This window comes from Ochotona curzoniae, unplaced genomic scaffold, assembly GCF_017591425.1.
Source record: "Ochotona curzoniae isolate NIBS_2020 unplaced genomic scaffold, NIBS_Ocur_1.0 contig_2754, whole genome shotgun sequence".
Classification (NCBI taxonomy): domain Eukaryota; kingdom Metazoa; phylum Chordata; class Mammalia; order Lagomorpha; family Ochotonidae; genus Ochotona; species Ochotona curzoniae.
In genome coordinates, this window is record NW_024465582.1 from 15,984,350 (window position 1) to 16,001,471 (window position 17,122).

Consider the following 17,122-nt stretch of genomic DNA (forward strand, 5'->3'; position numbering starts at 1 on the left):
GAAGATGATCTAAGTGCTTGGTCCCTGTCACCGTGGTGGAAGCCCCAAATGAAGCTCTAGGTTTAGACTGTCCCACCCAGTTATTGTGCACATTTGGTGAGTGAACCAGCAGATGGAAGATATCCCTCTCTGTGTATATATATCCCTGCGTGTGTGTATCTGTCCTTAACATTGATAAATAAAATTTAAAGAGAGTGGTTCCAGCACAGTAGCCTGGTGGCTGCTGGCCCCTGGCTTCAGCTTTGCTCAGCATTGGCTGTTGCAGCCACTTGGAGAATGAACCAGCAGATGTAAGATCTTCCTCTCTATGTATATCTCTCCCTGTGTATATATATCTCCCTGTGTATGTATCTCTGGCCCTTCAACTTAATAAATAAAAATTAAAGAGAGTGGGGCCAGCGAGGTAACCTAGTCACTAAAGTCCTCACCTGCATGTTTCAGGATCCTATATGGACATGTCCCAGCTGCCCCAGTTCCCTTCCAGATCACTGCTTGTGGCCTGGGAAGGCAGTAAAGGACAGCCCAAAGCCTTGGGACCCTGCACCTGCATGGCAGACCCAGAGGAAGCTCCTGTCCCCTGGCTTCGGATCAGCTCAGCACAGGCCATTGCAGACACTTGGGGAGTGAACCAGCGGGTGGAAGATCTTTCTCTCTGCCTCTCCTCTCTGTAAATCTGCCTTTCCAATAAAAATAAACATTTTTTTAAAGAAATTTGATGAGAAAAAAGGAAAATCTCTTCAATGAATGGGTTTGGGATTGGTAGTAATTCCTATGATGTGGATTCTAAATATCAAAGATTAAAGAATTAAAACTAAGAAAATTAATCAAAACAATTGAAAATAGAATTAGAATTCTTAAAAACTAAATGAGTTGATTAAAAATAAGTTAAGAAACTAAACTGAGTATTTAAAATACTGGTTTTTTTTCAATGCCATTAAGAGATCATTAAAAAATAGACTAAAGCTATTAAGAGGGGGTCAAAGGAAAAAAGCTATATTTAAAAAATAATATAAGGGCATGAATGTTAGATTTAAATTCCTAAGATGAGCTGCATATTTTATATTGAAAATAGTGTACTAGTTTTGTTTTACAAGCCTGTTCATTCAATACAGGTGACAGCAATGTACAAACTAAGTATAGGATAGTGAACCTGCTTTGAAGTCAGAAAGAGCTGGTTTTAATTGTGAGTCTGTCACGTATAATTACTATATGTAAGCAAATTAAAATACTTTTTTCTAGTCAAATCCATCCAGGTCTTCAAAGCCTCAGTTCCTTATGTATGAGGTAGGGTTGTTCCATGAGGGTTACAGAAAATCAACCATGTCTGGCCATCAGTAGACTTTCAAGCTAGATTACGCAGCCCTCAGCAAATGTAGAGTATTATTACTCAGATGAAGAATCTGTGAGTCTTCCGTATTGTTGCTTGGTTGTTTGAGGAGGCCTTGATGCAGTAGGGTTATGCCATGATCTGCTACCCACTGCTTCCATTGTCTTCTTTTACTTAGTCTCATCATATCCCTGTCAGAGGTCCAGGATACTTACACAAAAGGAAAAGTGAATACCCTGTTTTGAATACCAACAAAGGAGAAATGTACAGCCAGCTACTGAAACAGAACTATAAAATTAAAGATAATACAAATTTCCAAAGGCAACGTGAACCGTCTCAGTCAACCAGAGCATCCACGTTTCAATGCCTAGAGTGGCAGCGCATTCTGTCTTTAGCACAAAAAAGCAAGTCAGATGTAATAGAAATGCTGTTCACATGACTTAGGAGAGTGAAGCTGGCCAAGAAGAACAGATTATTTTCTGCAAAACATGTATGCACCCATCTCAAGCTCAGATCACTTTTGTGGCTATCTACTGGAACTATCAATCAGTGATCAACCAACCAGCTTGCCCCCTGTCTGTAGCAGGTGTAAGGACAAACCCCAAATTAAACGTCTTCACATAGCTTATCTATTTTACTCTTTCCAACAACTTGTAACAAAAATGATGTTATTCACTGGCATAGTGTTCATAACAATAGTATTAGTCAATTGATACTGAATACTGAATAATTGATACTGAATGTTATTATGTTATTCTAGGAGAAATAAAACTTCAGAAAGTCAGGTACTTTGCCAAGCTCAAATTCATCCATAATAACAAGTTTACTTAGACTGAGAAATTTTTCTCCAGTGAATGAGCTCTAAGCCCATTTTCTTTTTCTAAATTATATACCTTCATTGGCATCATGCATAGCAAGGTGTTCAGAAATTCATGTTATACAGTATTAAATCTCCTGGAATGACCAGGCATGCCTTATTTCAACTTACTGAATATACAAATCACAGCTGAGCTGAACTGACTGTGAGTTAGCATCAATCGAGTACAAAAATGTAATTTATACATAGACAAGTAGTGGATTCTGAATGCACTGTAAAATTGCCAGCACTGTTAGAATGTGTTTCAAATTAGGACGTGTCAGATATTTCACAACAGGCCCTGACTGTCAGGCGCGGTTCTCAGTTGTGATCTCTGGATCATCATCAGCTTCAATCCATAAACCAAGTGCCTGCTGCTGTTGCAGATCCCACTTCTTGCACTTCACCAAAAACATCCTCGGAGTTACTCACTCCTCTCCCTAAGCTCAGAACCTTTGCAATCATCACTGTGGAAGATGCCATGCACAGTGAAATAGGCGAATTTCTCCATTTCAGTTAGCCTTTGGGATCCTTCAGAGTCAGAATATACCTAGGAACAAATCTAAAAATGTCTCTGTAGGGACAGCAACATGGTTTAGAAAAGTGAAGCTTAATTCTGTATTCTCATAGCACTTAACAATAACAAAATCATTATCCTTATTCAGGAAAGGGGAGGACTCCTAGAGGTAGACCAACCCCCCAGCAAAACTTTATGGTATCTAAATGATATGACCCCCAAGAGAGGAGATGACATTACTTAGTTGTCTCCCACTTTTTAACTGCCCACTTCAAGACGCCAGGGTTTGTCTTGACTGGTTTATCCCTCACTGAAAGTGTATGTTCTGTACAAATTTCAAAAGTACATTTACTGATAATCAACATTGTTAAATCCTTCTCTTTATAATTCCTGAGAAGTAAACTCAGAAAGGAAGTTCTAAGTTCTGTAAGTTTTTGGGGGGAGTTTTAACAAAACTTCTTGGACTACAAAAATTTGTGTATAGTCTTTTATAAGCTTCTCCCCCACTAAAGGAATTCTTCCAGGAAAACTTTGAGTATTGAAAGACAAAAAGGAACATGCATATAAAAATAGAATTCTACTGAATACCGTCTTTATGTTTGTTTTGTTTGTTTTCCAAAGAATTCCTCTAGTTCCCCGAATATCCATTTCTCCGGAATCAGCCGTGTCCAGGCCAAAATTAAAAGCAATATTGAAGGGCAAGATTGATTATTCACTTGAAAACGTGCAGACCAACTTTGAGGCAGATGAGAAGCTGGTACTGGACACCTGGCAGCAGGCTTCTTTGGCGATATCTAACATGGTAAGTAGTGTTGTCACTACGTTGATTTTGTTGGTACCCATTAGTTGAATGGCAATATTGATAATATATGGTTTGTGGAAATTGTATGCAGTGTTTCCAAGCAATGTAAAAATTCATGCCTTCAGAAAGACAGTTCTTTTTTCTGCAAGAAATAGTGGTAAAATGATGCATGCAAAAAGTATTTGAGATCAAGAAAGAGGGAACCAACATCTGGATTAGTATTTCCTCAACTGAGTAAGGGTTCCTCATACAAGGGCCACTCAGGGAAAGGCAGGTGAGGTATCCGGCAATGAGGAGGAGTGGGACTGCAGCCAGATGTAAGTCACATTCTTGTCAACAGGGCGTTGCCCCATGTTTGCCAACTTTGTCATGTATGTATGAAGCCTGAAATGGTCATATTTTTCCAGTGCTCTTAGGGGGAAACACAGGGATTTCAATTTAATGCAAAACTACTGATTTTAACATGCACAAAGTAAAATAAAATTCGTAAAAATATTCTACAGAGCCACACCTAGGGCAATAGCCTAGTGGCTAAATCCTCATCTTGCATGTGCTAGGATCCCATATGGACAATGGTTCACGTCCCAGCTGCTCCACTCCTCATCCAGCTCCCTGTTTGTAACCTGGGAAAGCAATAGAGGATAGTCCAAAGCCTCGGGGCTCTGCACCCACATGGGAGACGTGGAAGAAACTCCTGGCTCCTGGCTTCAGATTGACTCAGCTCTGGTTATTTCAGCCATTTAGGGAGTAAACCAGCGGACAGAACGTCTTTCTCTGTATTTTCTTCTCTCTGTATATCTGCCATTCCAACAAAAAAATAAAAATAAAATATTCTACACAGCCAAAAAAAAAAAAAAAAACATAGCTTGTCTGTAGGTCTCTGATCTGCAACCTTTGTGCCAGACACGTTGCCTAAGTCACACATGGCATCCAGGGTTATTATCTTCTTTGCAATATAAAAGTAAAGTTCACAAAGGTTAGGAAATTTATTGAAGTTCCCCCAGCAGAGAGATATCAAAATGAAACCTGAACCTAGGCCTATATGACTTTAAAGTTCCTATCCTTTCAAATTCAAAAGGAAATGAAAAAAGATATAGATCATTTTCATGTAAGCCGAGCCTGCCCATCATACAGGAAGCATACAGGGATTTTGAACTCGGAGGCCGCTTGTGCCTTATCCACCAGGTGCTGGGTCCACCGGTTAGGTTTCTGTTTTCAACCGTGCCAAGCTTTCTTTGAATTTCCCAGAAAACATCCCATTCTCACAGAAGACTGTGCCAACTTTCCAAAACGTTTAGTGAAAGAGATGGAAGAGGAAACTCCCACAACAAACAGTGGAAATTTCGGATGGGGCATTTTCCAGAGCCCCTCTCGGCCCCCGTGCCTCCCGGCTTTGTTTCTGAACTTGTGGTGAGGAAGCCCCAGGATCTCCCTTCATTCCTCTGCCTCCTTTTTGTTGTTGTTGTTGTTGTTGCTGTTGTTGTCCTTTCTTCTGGCTCTCTTAGAAACAGCTGTAAAGCCTCTCCTATTTTGCTTCTTTTGAAAAGCATTTTAGCGTGGATGTTGACACACATAAGGAAAATTTATGAAGCACAGCATGGATTCATGGACTGCCCAGGGCACCACTGCACAGTGTGGGAAACGAGCTTCTCACCTGCAAGTCTTCCTCGCGCCCTTTGCCCTTCCTCACCCACCTGCTGCCCACTAATTGGGCCTGCCCACTTGCCTCTTGAGGAATCATTTCTTTGATTTTTTAAAATTAAATAATTTTCTTACCCAAGTCCACATCTCTAAACACTATGTGCATCCTCACATGGTTTTGCGTTTTAAATAGACAGATGCGTTTTACTTTTCTGTGTCTTCTTTCCCTCAAAATTGTTTGTGAAATTCTTCCCATGTTGTTGTAGCTATAGTTCATTCTTGTTGCTATACTATATTCTGCTGTACACATCACAAGTTTTTTAATTTGTTTTACTTGAAAAGCAAACACACACACATATATGCACACAATATAGAGAGCACGAGAGAGCGAGAGAGAGTGAGCAAGAGAGTGAGAGTGAGCGAGAGAGAGCAAGCAAGAGAGAGAGAGAGAGAGAGAGAAATTTCCCAACCTATAGTTAATACCTCAAATACAACAGCTAGGACAAGGTCAGGCAAAAGCAAATCCATGTCTCCCATATAGATGGCAGATGTCCACGTATTGAGCCAGCACATGCTCAAGAGGAAGCATGCTTGATATTTGAGACCAAGGAATCTGGTATGGGATAATGGTTTCCCCCAAGTAGTAATTTCACCACTCTGCCAAATTCCCACTCCCATCAGAGTTTATCTAACCCATTCATTATTCATAAACATTCTAGTTTCTAATTTGATGCCTTCATAAACATTATTGTGTGAACCTTGCAGTGTGTTTACATGATGCCCATAGGCACACATAACTCTTGGAAATATATACCATACTTTCTATTTTCTATTTCTTCTTGGAAGAAACCGCATTTTAGTAAATTCATTTCTGTTAGAAATTTGTAAATATATTGGCATGAGGTTATTTAAAGTACGGTTAGTATGTCTTCCTAGGGCCATTGTCATGCCACATCAATTTAATATGCCCCTTGCAACATCATTGGCCCACTCTCTGGAGCTTCTCTATGTCCTTCTAAGGTACAGCGTGTATTAAAGAAGCTGGGAACCGCTTCTGTAGAGTGTGATCGTTTTAAACGAAAAGACCATCCATTAACAAGCACTTAGGGTTCATCCCCCATGAGCAAGGCAAACGTAATTAAGGCTACAGAGTTTACAAACATGCCTGGCTTAACTCTGTTGACGCTAATGTTGTGGCAGGTTAAACTGTTACCTGCAATGATGCAATTACAGCATCCCATGTACTATCAATTTAGTACACAATGTTAATTTTTGGCCAAACTTTCTTCTAATTAGCAGGTATGTAATGATTTCACAGAAGCCGTGCTTAACTCTTAACTCTACAATATCTTCCCAACCTTAAAAAATTAGATTGTTAAATGCATTGTAAATCATGTTAATTTTTAAAGAGACTCAGCGGTCTTTGAGGGAAGAGGACCAAAAACCAAAAAATTATGATCATCACCACCATCATCATTACAAGGTTGTTTACTAAGGAGGAAAATCCAATTTTGAAGGAAATTGCTAATTTACTGTGTTTAGCAAGAACAGATTCAAAAATGAATTGCTTGCAATTTCGGGGGAATGTTAACAAGTCTGCTCTTGCTTTACCAAGAACTTGAAAATATGGCATATAGTTTGAAATCCATTTATATCAAAAGGGCATCTGATTAAAAAAACGGGGGGGAGGTGCACTTAAAACATTGGCCCACTCTCTGGAGCTTCTCTATGTCCTTCTAAGGTACAGCGTGTATTAAAGAAGCTGTGAACCGCTTCTGTAGAATGTGATCATTTTAAAAGAAAAGACCATCCATTAACAAGCACTTAGGGTTCATCCCCCATGAGCAAGGCAAACATAATTAAGGCTACAGAGTTTACAAACATGCCTGGCTTAACTCTGTTGACGCTAATGTTGTGGCAGGTTAAACTGCTAGGTAGCAGTTTATGCAGTGATGCGATTACAGTATCCCATGTGAGACCCACTGTTTCCAAGCATTTCCAGGTCCTGGTTTCCATCTGGACTCGTCTTGGCCATTGCAGTCATCTGGGGAGTGAACCAACAAAGGGAAGATGTCTCTCTCTCACTCGTGTGTGTGTGTGTGTGTGTGTGTGTGTGTGTGTGTGTGTGTTAGTCGTCTGTCTCCTTATCTATAACTCTGCCTTCCAAATATGCAAGTATCATTTATTTAAAAAAAAAAAAAAGCCCATCAGAGGATGAGGCAAGACTTACCTTTTTGCAGTGGTCAGGAACAGTTGCCTGCTAGGCCAGGAGTAGGAAGTATGTCAGGAACTTGGAGCAAGCAGGAACTGATCCCTATGTCTTACCTATAAGAACACACGTTGTTCAGTGGTAGAGATTGTGCATATACAAATATATATATGTTCACCTCCATCAATCTTCCTCTTTCTCCTCACCCCTCCTCACTTTCCATGCTTCACAGAAATAATACCCTGTTTGGACCCAGTAATTACTGAGATCAAAGAATAAACTCCATGGAGTCCCATTTCTGTGGCACTGATTTATTGAGAGTTTAAAATGTCCACCCATGTGCTTGTCCTTCCTAAGGACATGTGGTTCCTTCCAAAGGTCTCTGCTCTCAGCAGTCACCTCTGAGATCTTTGACTGCCCAGAATTGGCGGCCTCCTTTCAGAGCGACCAGTATGGTAACTACAGACAGGAGTCCAGCAGCACAGCCCCTGAAACTGGAGTTTCTTCATGCATTTTGTTTTGGTTTATAAATAATGGAATTGTATGTGCACATCACATGTTTCGATAATGCATCCACTTTACAGTGATCAAACTAATTTAATTAACACAGCCATCACTTCAAATACTTATTATTATAGTGAAAACATTTAAAATCCACACTTTTGGCAGTTTAGAAATAAGCAATACATTACAATTAACTTACAGTGGCCATGCTGTGCAATTGATCGCCACGACTTACTCCTCCTGTCAGTTGTCTATCCTTGGATAAACGTCTCTTTTTCCCAGCCAACTCACTCACACCAGCCACCAGTAACCACCTTTCTTCTTACCATTTCTGTGAGCTCAGTATTTTTTTTAATGCATTTAAGAATATAAGCAGATCCTGCAGTATTTGATATTCTACATCTGGCTTATTTTTCTTAGCATAATAACTTTGGTCATCCATATTTTCATAAGCCAGAATTTCTCTGTTCCTGAAGTACAGTGCCAGCCCCACTCGTTCTCGCCCCAGGAGACAAGGAAAGACCATTGAGGGCATGATTATTGCTCTAGAGATGGAAGATAGATCCTAGGATGACAATGCAACTGGCTCTTTAAGTAAGACACCTAGGGAAAGTGAGAGGAAGGGGTCTGCCAGAGTGGAGAGAAGCTAAAAGAGCTGAGAAAAGCAGCAGAGCTGGGAGGGTAGCCTGTGGGATGGGTCATCATCCTAAGCACACAAAAGTTAGAGGATGATGTCTAGTGCTAAAACAGAACCAAAGCCCAGAATTCAAGTGTCAGCCCCTCGATTAATATAGGCCACACATTCCCAAGAAGGGTTTGTTGGGAGAGAGTGAAAATGTTTTCTCGTTTTAATATCTAAAAGCACAGATACTCGCATGGTGCATAAGTAAATATCCCTCTGCAGTACTGAAATTTCATGGCAAGGGATGTGACTGGAAGAAAATGTCCAAAGAAAATTCATTGCAGGGATAATTATGGAAAAAAGAAGGCAGTGACATAGTGAAAAAGCATGATTGGAGGTCCAGCAATAGCAAGAACTTGGCACACTCACAGAAGATATCCATAGAATCTGAGAATAAAAAGAAAGGGATTCTGGCACAACCATGGCAGAGCCAAAGTCTGGAGCTGGCACTGAGAAAGCACTGCAGGCAGGCTGCCAATGCTTTGCAAACCTGGGCTGCCAACATACAGGTGGCTGCAGGGGAGCTGCATTTTGGGACAGGGCCAAAAAAAACATTGCAGTGTGTGTGTTTCATAAATCGAGTGTACATCTGGGGAGGTCTGCAATGGGATAGGGCTTCAATCTAGTGCTCATTTGACTCCAGTTGCTACCACCTTTCACACACGGTGCATCCACTGAAACTTTGCTATTGTACAACCAGGTGGCTGCTGAAATTCACCAGAGGCTCATAGAAGAAGACAAAGAAAATCAATCAGCAGAATCCAAGGAGAAGTCTCCCCAGATGAATACGAACAAAAAAATCAAAAAGGAAAATGAGACACACAGGAATAAAAAGGAGGACAAACACGGAAAAGGTATTCATGGTTTTGGCACCTGCTTCAGCCTCTGCCTGGGGGAAGGCAAGCATTTCACCAGGTGCAGTGGCCGTTAGGCCACCAAAGGTAGCTTAAATATGAGATGAAGCATTAATGAACAATATTGCATACTGGTCCTGCCTAACTTGGCTTTTCCAAACAGCCAGAAACAGCTAGGGTAAAATAAGCTACAAAGACAATTTTAAACATATTAAAAGAACTTCCATTCTGGCTCTGTGTGCTCTGAAAAGTCTGTGCTGACATTTGCTGCTGTAATGAGAGAAATTTGGAAGTCGTGAAAGTACTTCAAAATATTTGTAGAAAATAGAAGTATTCACATATTTTATTACAAAATTATTTTGAAATTCTTGCCTAGTCTTGTCATATGTCAGTCGTATGTTACGAAAAAATATTAGAGCTAAAAGTATTTTTCTGCACCAAAATAAACTCACATTTTCAATTCTACGACCGTGAACTTTCTGAAATACCTTCAAATATGTGTGTTTCAGGAACACTTTGTTTAATCAGTCCTCTCCTTGAAGCTTCCCATGTATACATGTGTTTCAGAAGCACAATGCAAGGTAGATAAAGGAAAATTCAGCTTGGGAGGCCTCCAGTTAACCTTTGGTATGGCTCTGACACAAGCATTGCCCTTCCCTCTGAAGGTTTCCACTTGTACTTTTTGAGGTAACTTGAGGCAACAAAGAGTGGGACCCATGGGAGGAAAGTCCCTCCACTCATCAGCTGCCCAGGATGTATTTATAGGCACCTACCCTGGGAAGCTTTTTACAGCGGGCATCAAGGACACAAGACCAGATCCGAAATCTAAACCAAAATCAGATCCCTGTCTCCTGCTTTGATGGAACTGTAGTCTCAAGGCAGAGACACAAGGTTGATCAATCACTGTGCTTACTGGCTTGTTTATTTAATTTGAGAGACGGGGGAGGGGGGTGAGAGAAATCCCCTATCCTCAAATGCCAATACTGTCCAGATCCTAGACAAATCTCAAAGTTAGAAATTCAATTCCAGTTTCCATGGGTGGCAGGAACTCAACTGTTTGAATCATCAGTGCTGCTCCTTGAGGTCTGCATCCGCAGGAAGCTGGGATTAGGGGCTTGGACCAGGATGTCTGCTTCTGAAGTGATTGTTTTTTCCCAGAGGAAGTACAGCTACCCTGAAAATAAAATCATGTGACTCCCTTTGAGGGGACAGGGAAAAGCTTCCAGGTGAATTATGTTGTAGGCAACCATGACTAGCACTGGAGATGGAGATGGGGTGGGTTAGTGGCACCTGAAACAAGGTAAAGAGTACCACCTGGAGAAAGAATACACAACCTGAGTCCATCCTAGATGGTAAAAATAAAATAAATGCATGGAAGGTAAAGGAAATGCTTCCAGATACATGAATGGATTAAATGGTTGAGTCCAATCCATTAATTACAGAAAAGCAGAAATCCAGAAACGTTAATCTCTTCTTTATCAGTCATGCACACATCCTTCATTGCAGTAAATGTTTCTTATCTAATTTTCTTTATTTAATTTTATGTCTTCTTTACGAGATTTTAACCCCCTTAATGTCAAACTCTAAACAAAAATGTGTTGAATTGAATATATTACTGTAAACTCTGCCATCTCCCAATGGTATTTTCTCTGATAAATGCTGACAAATTCTTGTTTGGTAATTCCCTTGAGTAGTCACTGAGGCACTTGCAGGTAAGTATGAACTAAAAGTCAGATAGGGTGTAATTCCTGACCATCACATACATTTAAGCCATGTCTTCTTGAGCTTATCCTTGAACTATTCTTGGCATACAGTCTGCTATCACATGTGGTCCCTTAAGAAAATGGGGAGAGGGTTACTGCTTCAGATGACTGAGGGCATCCATGGTAAGTTGGGGGTTTGTTATTTTCTGTTCTTCATCTCTGAATACTCACCGTCTTTGAAGTCTATAACCGTCTGCACACTTCTATGCCCCTCCTGACCTAGAAGGCTATGCAAATGGGGACATTTTCACTTAAATCTGGTCCAGGCACTACATGGAGACTTGTCAAGGAAAGGCTGTCAGTACTTTATCATTCACTCTGGAAATAGCAAGGGTCATTATTTCTAAAGCACTTGAGGGTTATACTTCCACAAATTTCACTTTGTACTCATTCTATCTGAATGCCATCCTAAGCTATATTTATGTTGATGTTGTACTCTGTCCCTGTCATTGTCCTTTCAGGGAAATCACCACCTGTGGCTGAAGCTGCCCCTGTGGTATTCACAGCAGAGGAAATTGCTGAAATCGAAAGGAAAAGTGAACTGAGGCTCAAAATAAAGGAAGAGCATCTTGCAGCCCTCCAGTTTGAAGGTAGCAAATAGAAATAACTCACATGTTGCTTTTCAGTAGAAAGTGGACCAGGAGTTGAATAGTCCATACTGATCCATCAATTGCCTATGACTGTGTCTCTGAGAACACAAAATAAACTGATTGGAAAGTGCAGCATTCAAGTATTTGTTGTCATTTGACCCTATGAGGACCAGAGGGTCATAGGACACATTTGAGGTCCTGCAGTTAATTGCTCAGGAACCTGAGGCATATTCTGGAGGAGGGGGAGATTGAATTGGGAGATAAAGAGGCCAAACCAAGGAGAATCCTAGAGACCCTACTGAGGACATCACATGTCTCACTGGAAGCCAGTGAGAAACTGTAAGCAGAGAAGAGATGATAATCACATCTGAAGTGGGGCTCTGGGTGGGGAGAGCAGGGTAGATTTGGAGTGAGGTAAGAAAATAGGGTTAAAGCTATTGTAATAGCTCATGGGGATGTCAGTGCCCAAGCCAGGCCCATGAGAACAGAAAAAGCAAAGAGAGATTAGAACAATACTGGTATTTAAAGATAAAAGACATTATAATGGGTCAGGAATAACAGTAAGTTCAAGGGTCAAAAGGTTTTGCGCTAGTTTTAGCAAACCCAAGAAATACAGTGACGTTACCACCCCAAGGTTCTAAAGCAGAGAACTAAACCAGAGACTTCTCCCATCCTTCTCCACTTTCTGAAATCAAATCATCTATTCACATTCCACTTATTAAAGAGGATTACTACACAGATTAATTGCGGCAATGCTTCTTGTTTTGAGTTTAGATCATTTCTCAAATAACTTTATAATACATAACATTTTCCTTCTTACTGCATGACTACTGCATTATCTCCTTTGGTTTATTGCAGGTGCACTGTGCCCTGAAAGCTGTCACAAACTGAAACATGATTACTTTAACATTGGTTTCATCATAAAGGCCACATGCATGAAGCACACTTCAAAATCTTTGTTTTTCTTTTTCTTTTTTTTTTTTAATAGAGCTAGCTACCCAGTTTCGACTTGAATTGATAAAGGCCAAAGCATTGTCTGTCCTTGAAAATTTAATAACAAAGGTGATCGATATCTATAAGCTCATGGAAAAATGGCTTGGGGAGAGATACCTGAATGAAATGTCCAGGTACAGTTCAGCTTGACTTTTCTGCAAACACACTTTGTGAAATCCTGTAAGCTGTTCACAAATACCATTTACAAACACAAGTGTTGACCCGTTAGGTAGGCTTGTGTGTAAGCCCATGAAGGGAGCCTTCACCTAACCACATTTCCACTGACTCTTCCTAGATGAGACAAGCATGTTGCGTTTCAGAGGGTTCTGTTGCATTCCCATTTACATATGTTTCTATGAGCTCAGATTTCAAAATGGCCCATGAGAGTCACAAGCAATTGTAATATATTTTCAGAAGCTGATGTCACACATCTAATGCCAGACTTGCTGTTAGTCATGCAGACTCCATTCACGGAAACGTTTTATTGGTGATCCCCATTCCCTCAGCCTTTGCTGTTGGGTTCCAGACACTTTTCAGATTATCACTTCTACCAAGGGGGCGTGAATCTCATCCTCGTTGTCCTCCTCTACAAGGTATAAAGAGACAGCCCAATGGAGTACAGCAACTGAGGCTCGGGAGACCTGACTGCCCAGGAGATCAAGGTCCACCATATCCACAAGCTAACAGCATGCCTGATTGCTTGGGGCCTCAGCTTTATCCATAAAAGGAAATGTTCCTACCCAGCCCTTTCAGAGTTTTCTACTTGATCTAGATTCTGTGATGCACTACAGCTTCCCACAAACATTTACAGAAAATTTAGAACTTGCTACATAAATAGGATTCAAATGGCAAGGTTTTTTTTTTTTTTTAAGAAGCAAGTGCCATCTGAAAAAAAAAAAAGCGGTTATGGTTTATTTAATCCGGTCCTTATCTCATAATGAAAGTACTACTGTAAAGTCTTCAGCCTAGCTGTTTTGTGCTATTGCTCCAGAGTGAAAAATATACAAACACACAGAGATCCCAGTCTGATGGACTCCCTGCAGCAATATTTAAAATAACCGTACTAACGGAGAGCCAAATCAGTTCCCGGCAGACACACAGAGAAGCCATGCTCAGCTCTCTCCTCTGCCTGCCACTTACAAATGAAAACTCTCTCTCTCTCTTTGTTAGATGTATTTATTCTTATTTTAAAGATAGATTTACAGAGAGGAGAGAGAAAATTTTCCATCCTCTGGTTCACTTCCCCAAGTGGCCAAAATGCCAGAACCAAGCCTATCTGAAGCCAAGGAGCCAGGTGCCTCATCCAGGTCTCCCATGTGGGTGCAGGGGCGCATGAACTTGAATGATCCTCTGCTGTTCTCCCAGGTCATAAGCAGGAAACTATATCAGAAGTGGAGCAACAGGTATACAAACCATTGCCTGTATGCAATGCTGGCACCACAGGTCAGAGGATCAGCCTGTGGAACCCCAACAGCAGCTCCACGAATGAAAACTTCCTATTTTTATAATTCATGGTTTTCATCCATGTAACAAGTGTGAATACAAAATATTTGTATCAGATTCACTTATATTTCGCAGCACTCTACCCCCTAAATTCTGTGTCTGTGTATACAAATGTCTATATATTGTGATCACAAATGTTAAAACCTAGACATATGATTTGAGGAGTGGAAAGTAGACCAGACCTCTGCTCTCAGATGCCTTTGAAGTTCAAATCCTGCTTTTCGTTTTCCTAGCATTCCCTTATCCCCATTCTTGAGGTTACACTTGTTAAGCTTCCACTAGGTGGCACACACCTATTTTGATATCTCTAGTTGTGGTTGGATCTCAGTCCCCATTAGGAGTCTTCGAGCCAATAAAGGTAGAGGAGCTGTCCACTGTTCTTTTTCTCTTCCCCACCCACCCCTCACCGCCACTCCTGGTACACACTCTAAAGCAAACCATGTAGGTACTTGAAAAGAACGCATTCTGGAGTTCAGTTCAAAAACATCTTTTCAAAGACAACAGCTATTTCCTAAGTTTTCAGTGCAAGAAAATGTTGGTGTTCCTACATTGTCTAAAATTAGATATGCATTTTCTATGATGTTCAATATTTCATTGTGAGATATAAAATAAAAATGCATTCTTCCATGCAATGTTATACTTACACCAAAAAATTATCTGGCCTTTGACATAGTTTTAATCAAGACATTAGCTGCACCCCCCAGTACAGTTCAAATTCATGCCTACTTGGTGCCGCATTAATTATCGCAAAGTAAGGAGAGGGGTTATTGGCTCCATTGCAAAGGTAAAAATTCAAACAGCTTAAATGACGCACCTTAGGACTCATAGCTAGAGACCATTTCTGGCATAATTGTTCAGTTCTCTCATAAGTCATGTGATCTAGTTGGGAATTTTTAGATGGGAAAGCAATTTCAATTGAATATGTTACATCACAAGCTATTGTGACAACCATGTCTGGGAGAACATCAAACTCCTTATCATAAAATTATAAAAAATGCTTTTATCTAAAAACATATTATCAAGTTTATAATTTACCCTGACTCTAAATAAATATATTTTTCTAACAGTGATGTTTAGCATGGCATTCTGCCATGTAAGATATCTTCTGAATATTCATAGAAAGTGAGAATTATGAAAACAATATGTAAGTCCAAAAATTTTTGTGCCAAAATAAGCTTACTTTTTAGCTCCATTTTAACAATCTCATTCAAGATCCCTAAATAAATATTATATGTTTCATACTTAAAATTAATATAACCCTTGACATAATTTTGTTTACATAGGAAAAAATATGTTCCAACAATAGTAACAACCTTATTGCAATGGATCATTTTTTCAGATTTTTTTTCTTTTATTGGAAAGTTGAGTTTACAGAGAAGACAGACAGAGAAAGATCTTCCACCCACTGGTTTACTCCCCAAGTGGCCACAGCAGCTAGAACTGAGCCAATCTGAAGCCAGGAGCCAGGACCTTCTTCCAGGTCTCCCATGCATATGCAGGGTCCCAAGACCTTGGGCCATCCTCAACTGCTTTCCCAGGCCACACACAGGAAGCTAGAAGGGAAGTGGAGCAGCCGGGATAAAAACCAGCACATATATGGGATCCTAGCACATGCAAGGCATAGACTTAAGCCACTAGACTACCACGCCAGGCCCAATGGCTCCTTTTTGTTCAGCTTTGTATTAAATGGTAACTATTGGCTATGTAATAAGTGTGTATTGTTTGTTTCTAAAATGTATTCATTTCCATCCTGCCTTTTTATAAAACACATTTAAAGACATTGGACTTTTTCAATACGCAGATTGAATTATCTACGTTAGCTAAGTAATGCATTCATTATTGTGTATAAGCAAGCACTCTTTATCTGACAATCTTTATTGGAGACAACTATTCATTTTACCTTTTCAGTGTGGAAAAATTAACTGAGGTGGCTCGCTATCACATTGAAACAGCCACGAAAATTCAGAATGAACTTTACTTAACCCAAGAAGAGTTCTTCATTAATGGCGATGTAAAAGTCTTTCCAGATCCACCCCTGCCGAAACGTCCTCCACCTGTAGAAAAGGAAGAAGATGGTACCCTGACTATAGAACAGCTTGACAATCTTCGAGAACAGTTCTTAGACATGGCACCTAAAGGTAGGAAAAATCATGAAAACAGTACCCAGAAAAGATGAAAATTACCAAAAGATGAAGGATGGCAATCGTTTGCCTACAAGAAAAATCAACCCCATGGGAGTGCTTTGTCATAGTTTATCAAATATATGCTTCACACAGTTTGGGTCTGAAATGAACAAGCAGTAAATCCACAGTGACTAATAGCTGAGCCATGTGTTGGTCCTGCTTGTTGGTAATTCTATGCATTCTGTCCCTTGCTGGCAAGTTGCTAAATCCAAGCATTAACCAACCTGGAAATTGATACGAAGCTTTTATACATATTTCCAACTTAGGTGTTGAATTGGGATCTTGAGTTTGTGTTTGTTTTTTAAAGATTTGTTTATTTCTATTTGAAAGGCAGCTTTTGCAAAGAAAGGAGATACAGAGAGGTCTTCATTTCATTGGTTCACTCCCCAAATGACCATAATGGCCAGAACTGAATAGATCCAAAGCCAGGAGCCTAGGGCTTCTTCCAGGTTTCCACATGATTACAGAGGCACAAACACCTGGGCTATCCTCCATTGCCTTCCCAGGCGATAAGCACAGAGCTGAATTGGAAGTGGGGTATCCAGGACACAAACTGGTGCCCATAGGAGCTGGTGGCACTGGCAGACAGAGGATTAGTTTGCTGAGCCATGGCGGCAGCCCTAGGAGTTTGTTTTTGTTACCCCCTCTAGTGTGCGAAGGGAGGCCAGGGAATAGAGGATTTTCCTTGTCTATGTATT

At 40.4% G+C, this 17,122-nt stretch overlaps 1 protein-coding gene across 1 annotated transcript in view; it reads left to right on the forward strand.

The window, feature by feature from the left end:
- Window positions 1-17,122, forward strand: part of SPEF2 (sperm flagellar 2) — a 133,564-nt gene that overhangs the window by 84,004 nt on the left and 32,438 nt on the right. The window contains exons 23-27 of the mRNA XM_040977328.1: window positions 3,322-3,502; window positions 9,239-9,392; window positions 11,617-11,745; window positions 12,734-12,872; window positions 16,150-16,379. Of these exons, the coding sequence (XP_040833262.1) occupies window positions 3,322-3,502; window positions 9,239-9,392; window positions 11,617-11,745; window positions 12,734-12,872; window positions 16,150-16,379 (833 nt within the window). The remainder of the gene's footprint in view (window positions 1-3,321; window positions 3,503-9,238; window positions 9,393-11,616; window positions 11,746-12,733; window positions 12,873-16,149; window positions 16,380-17,122) is intronic.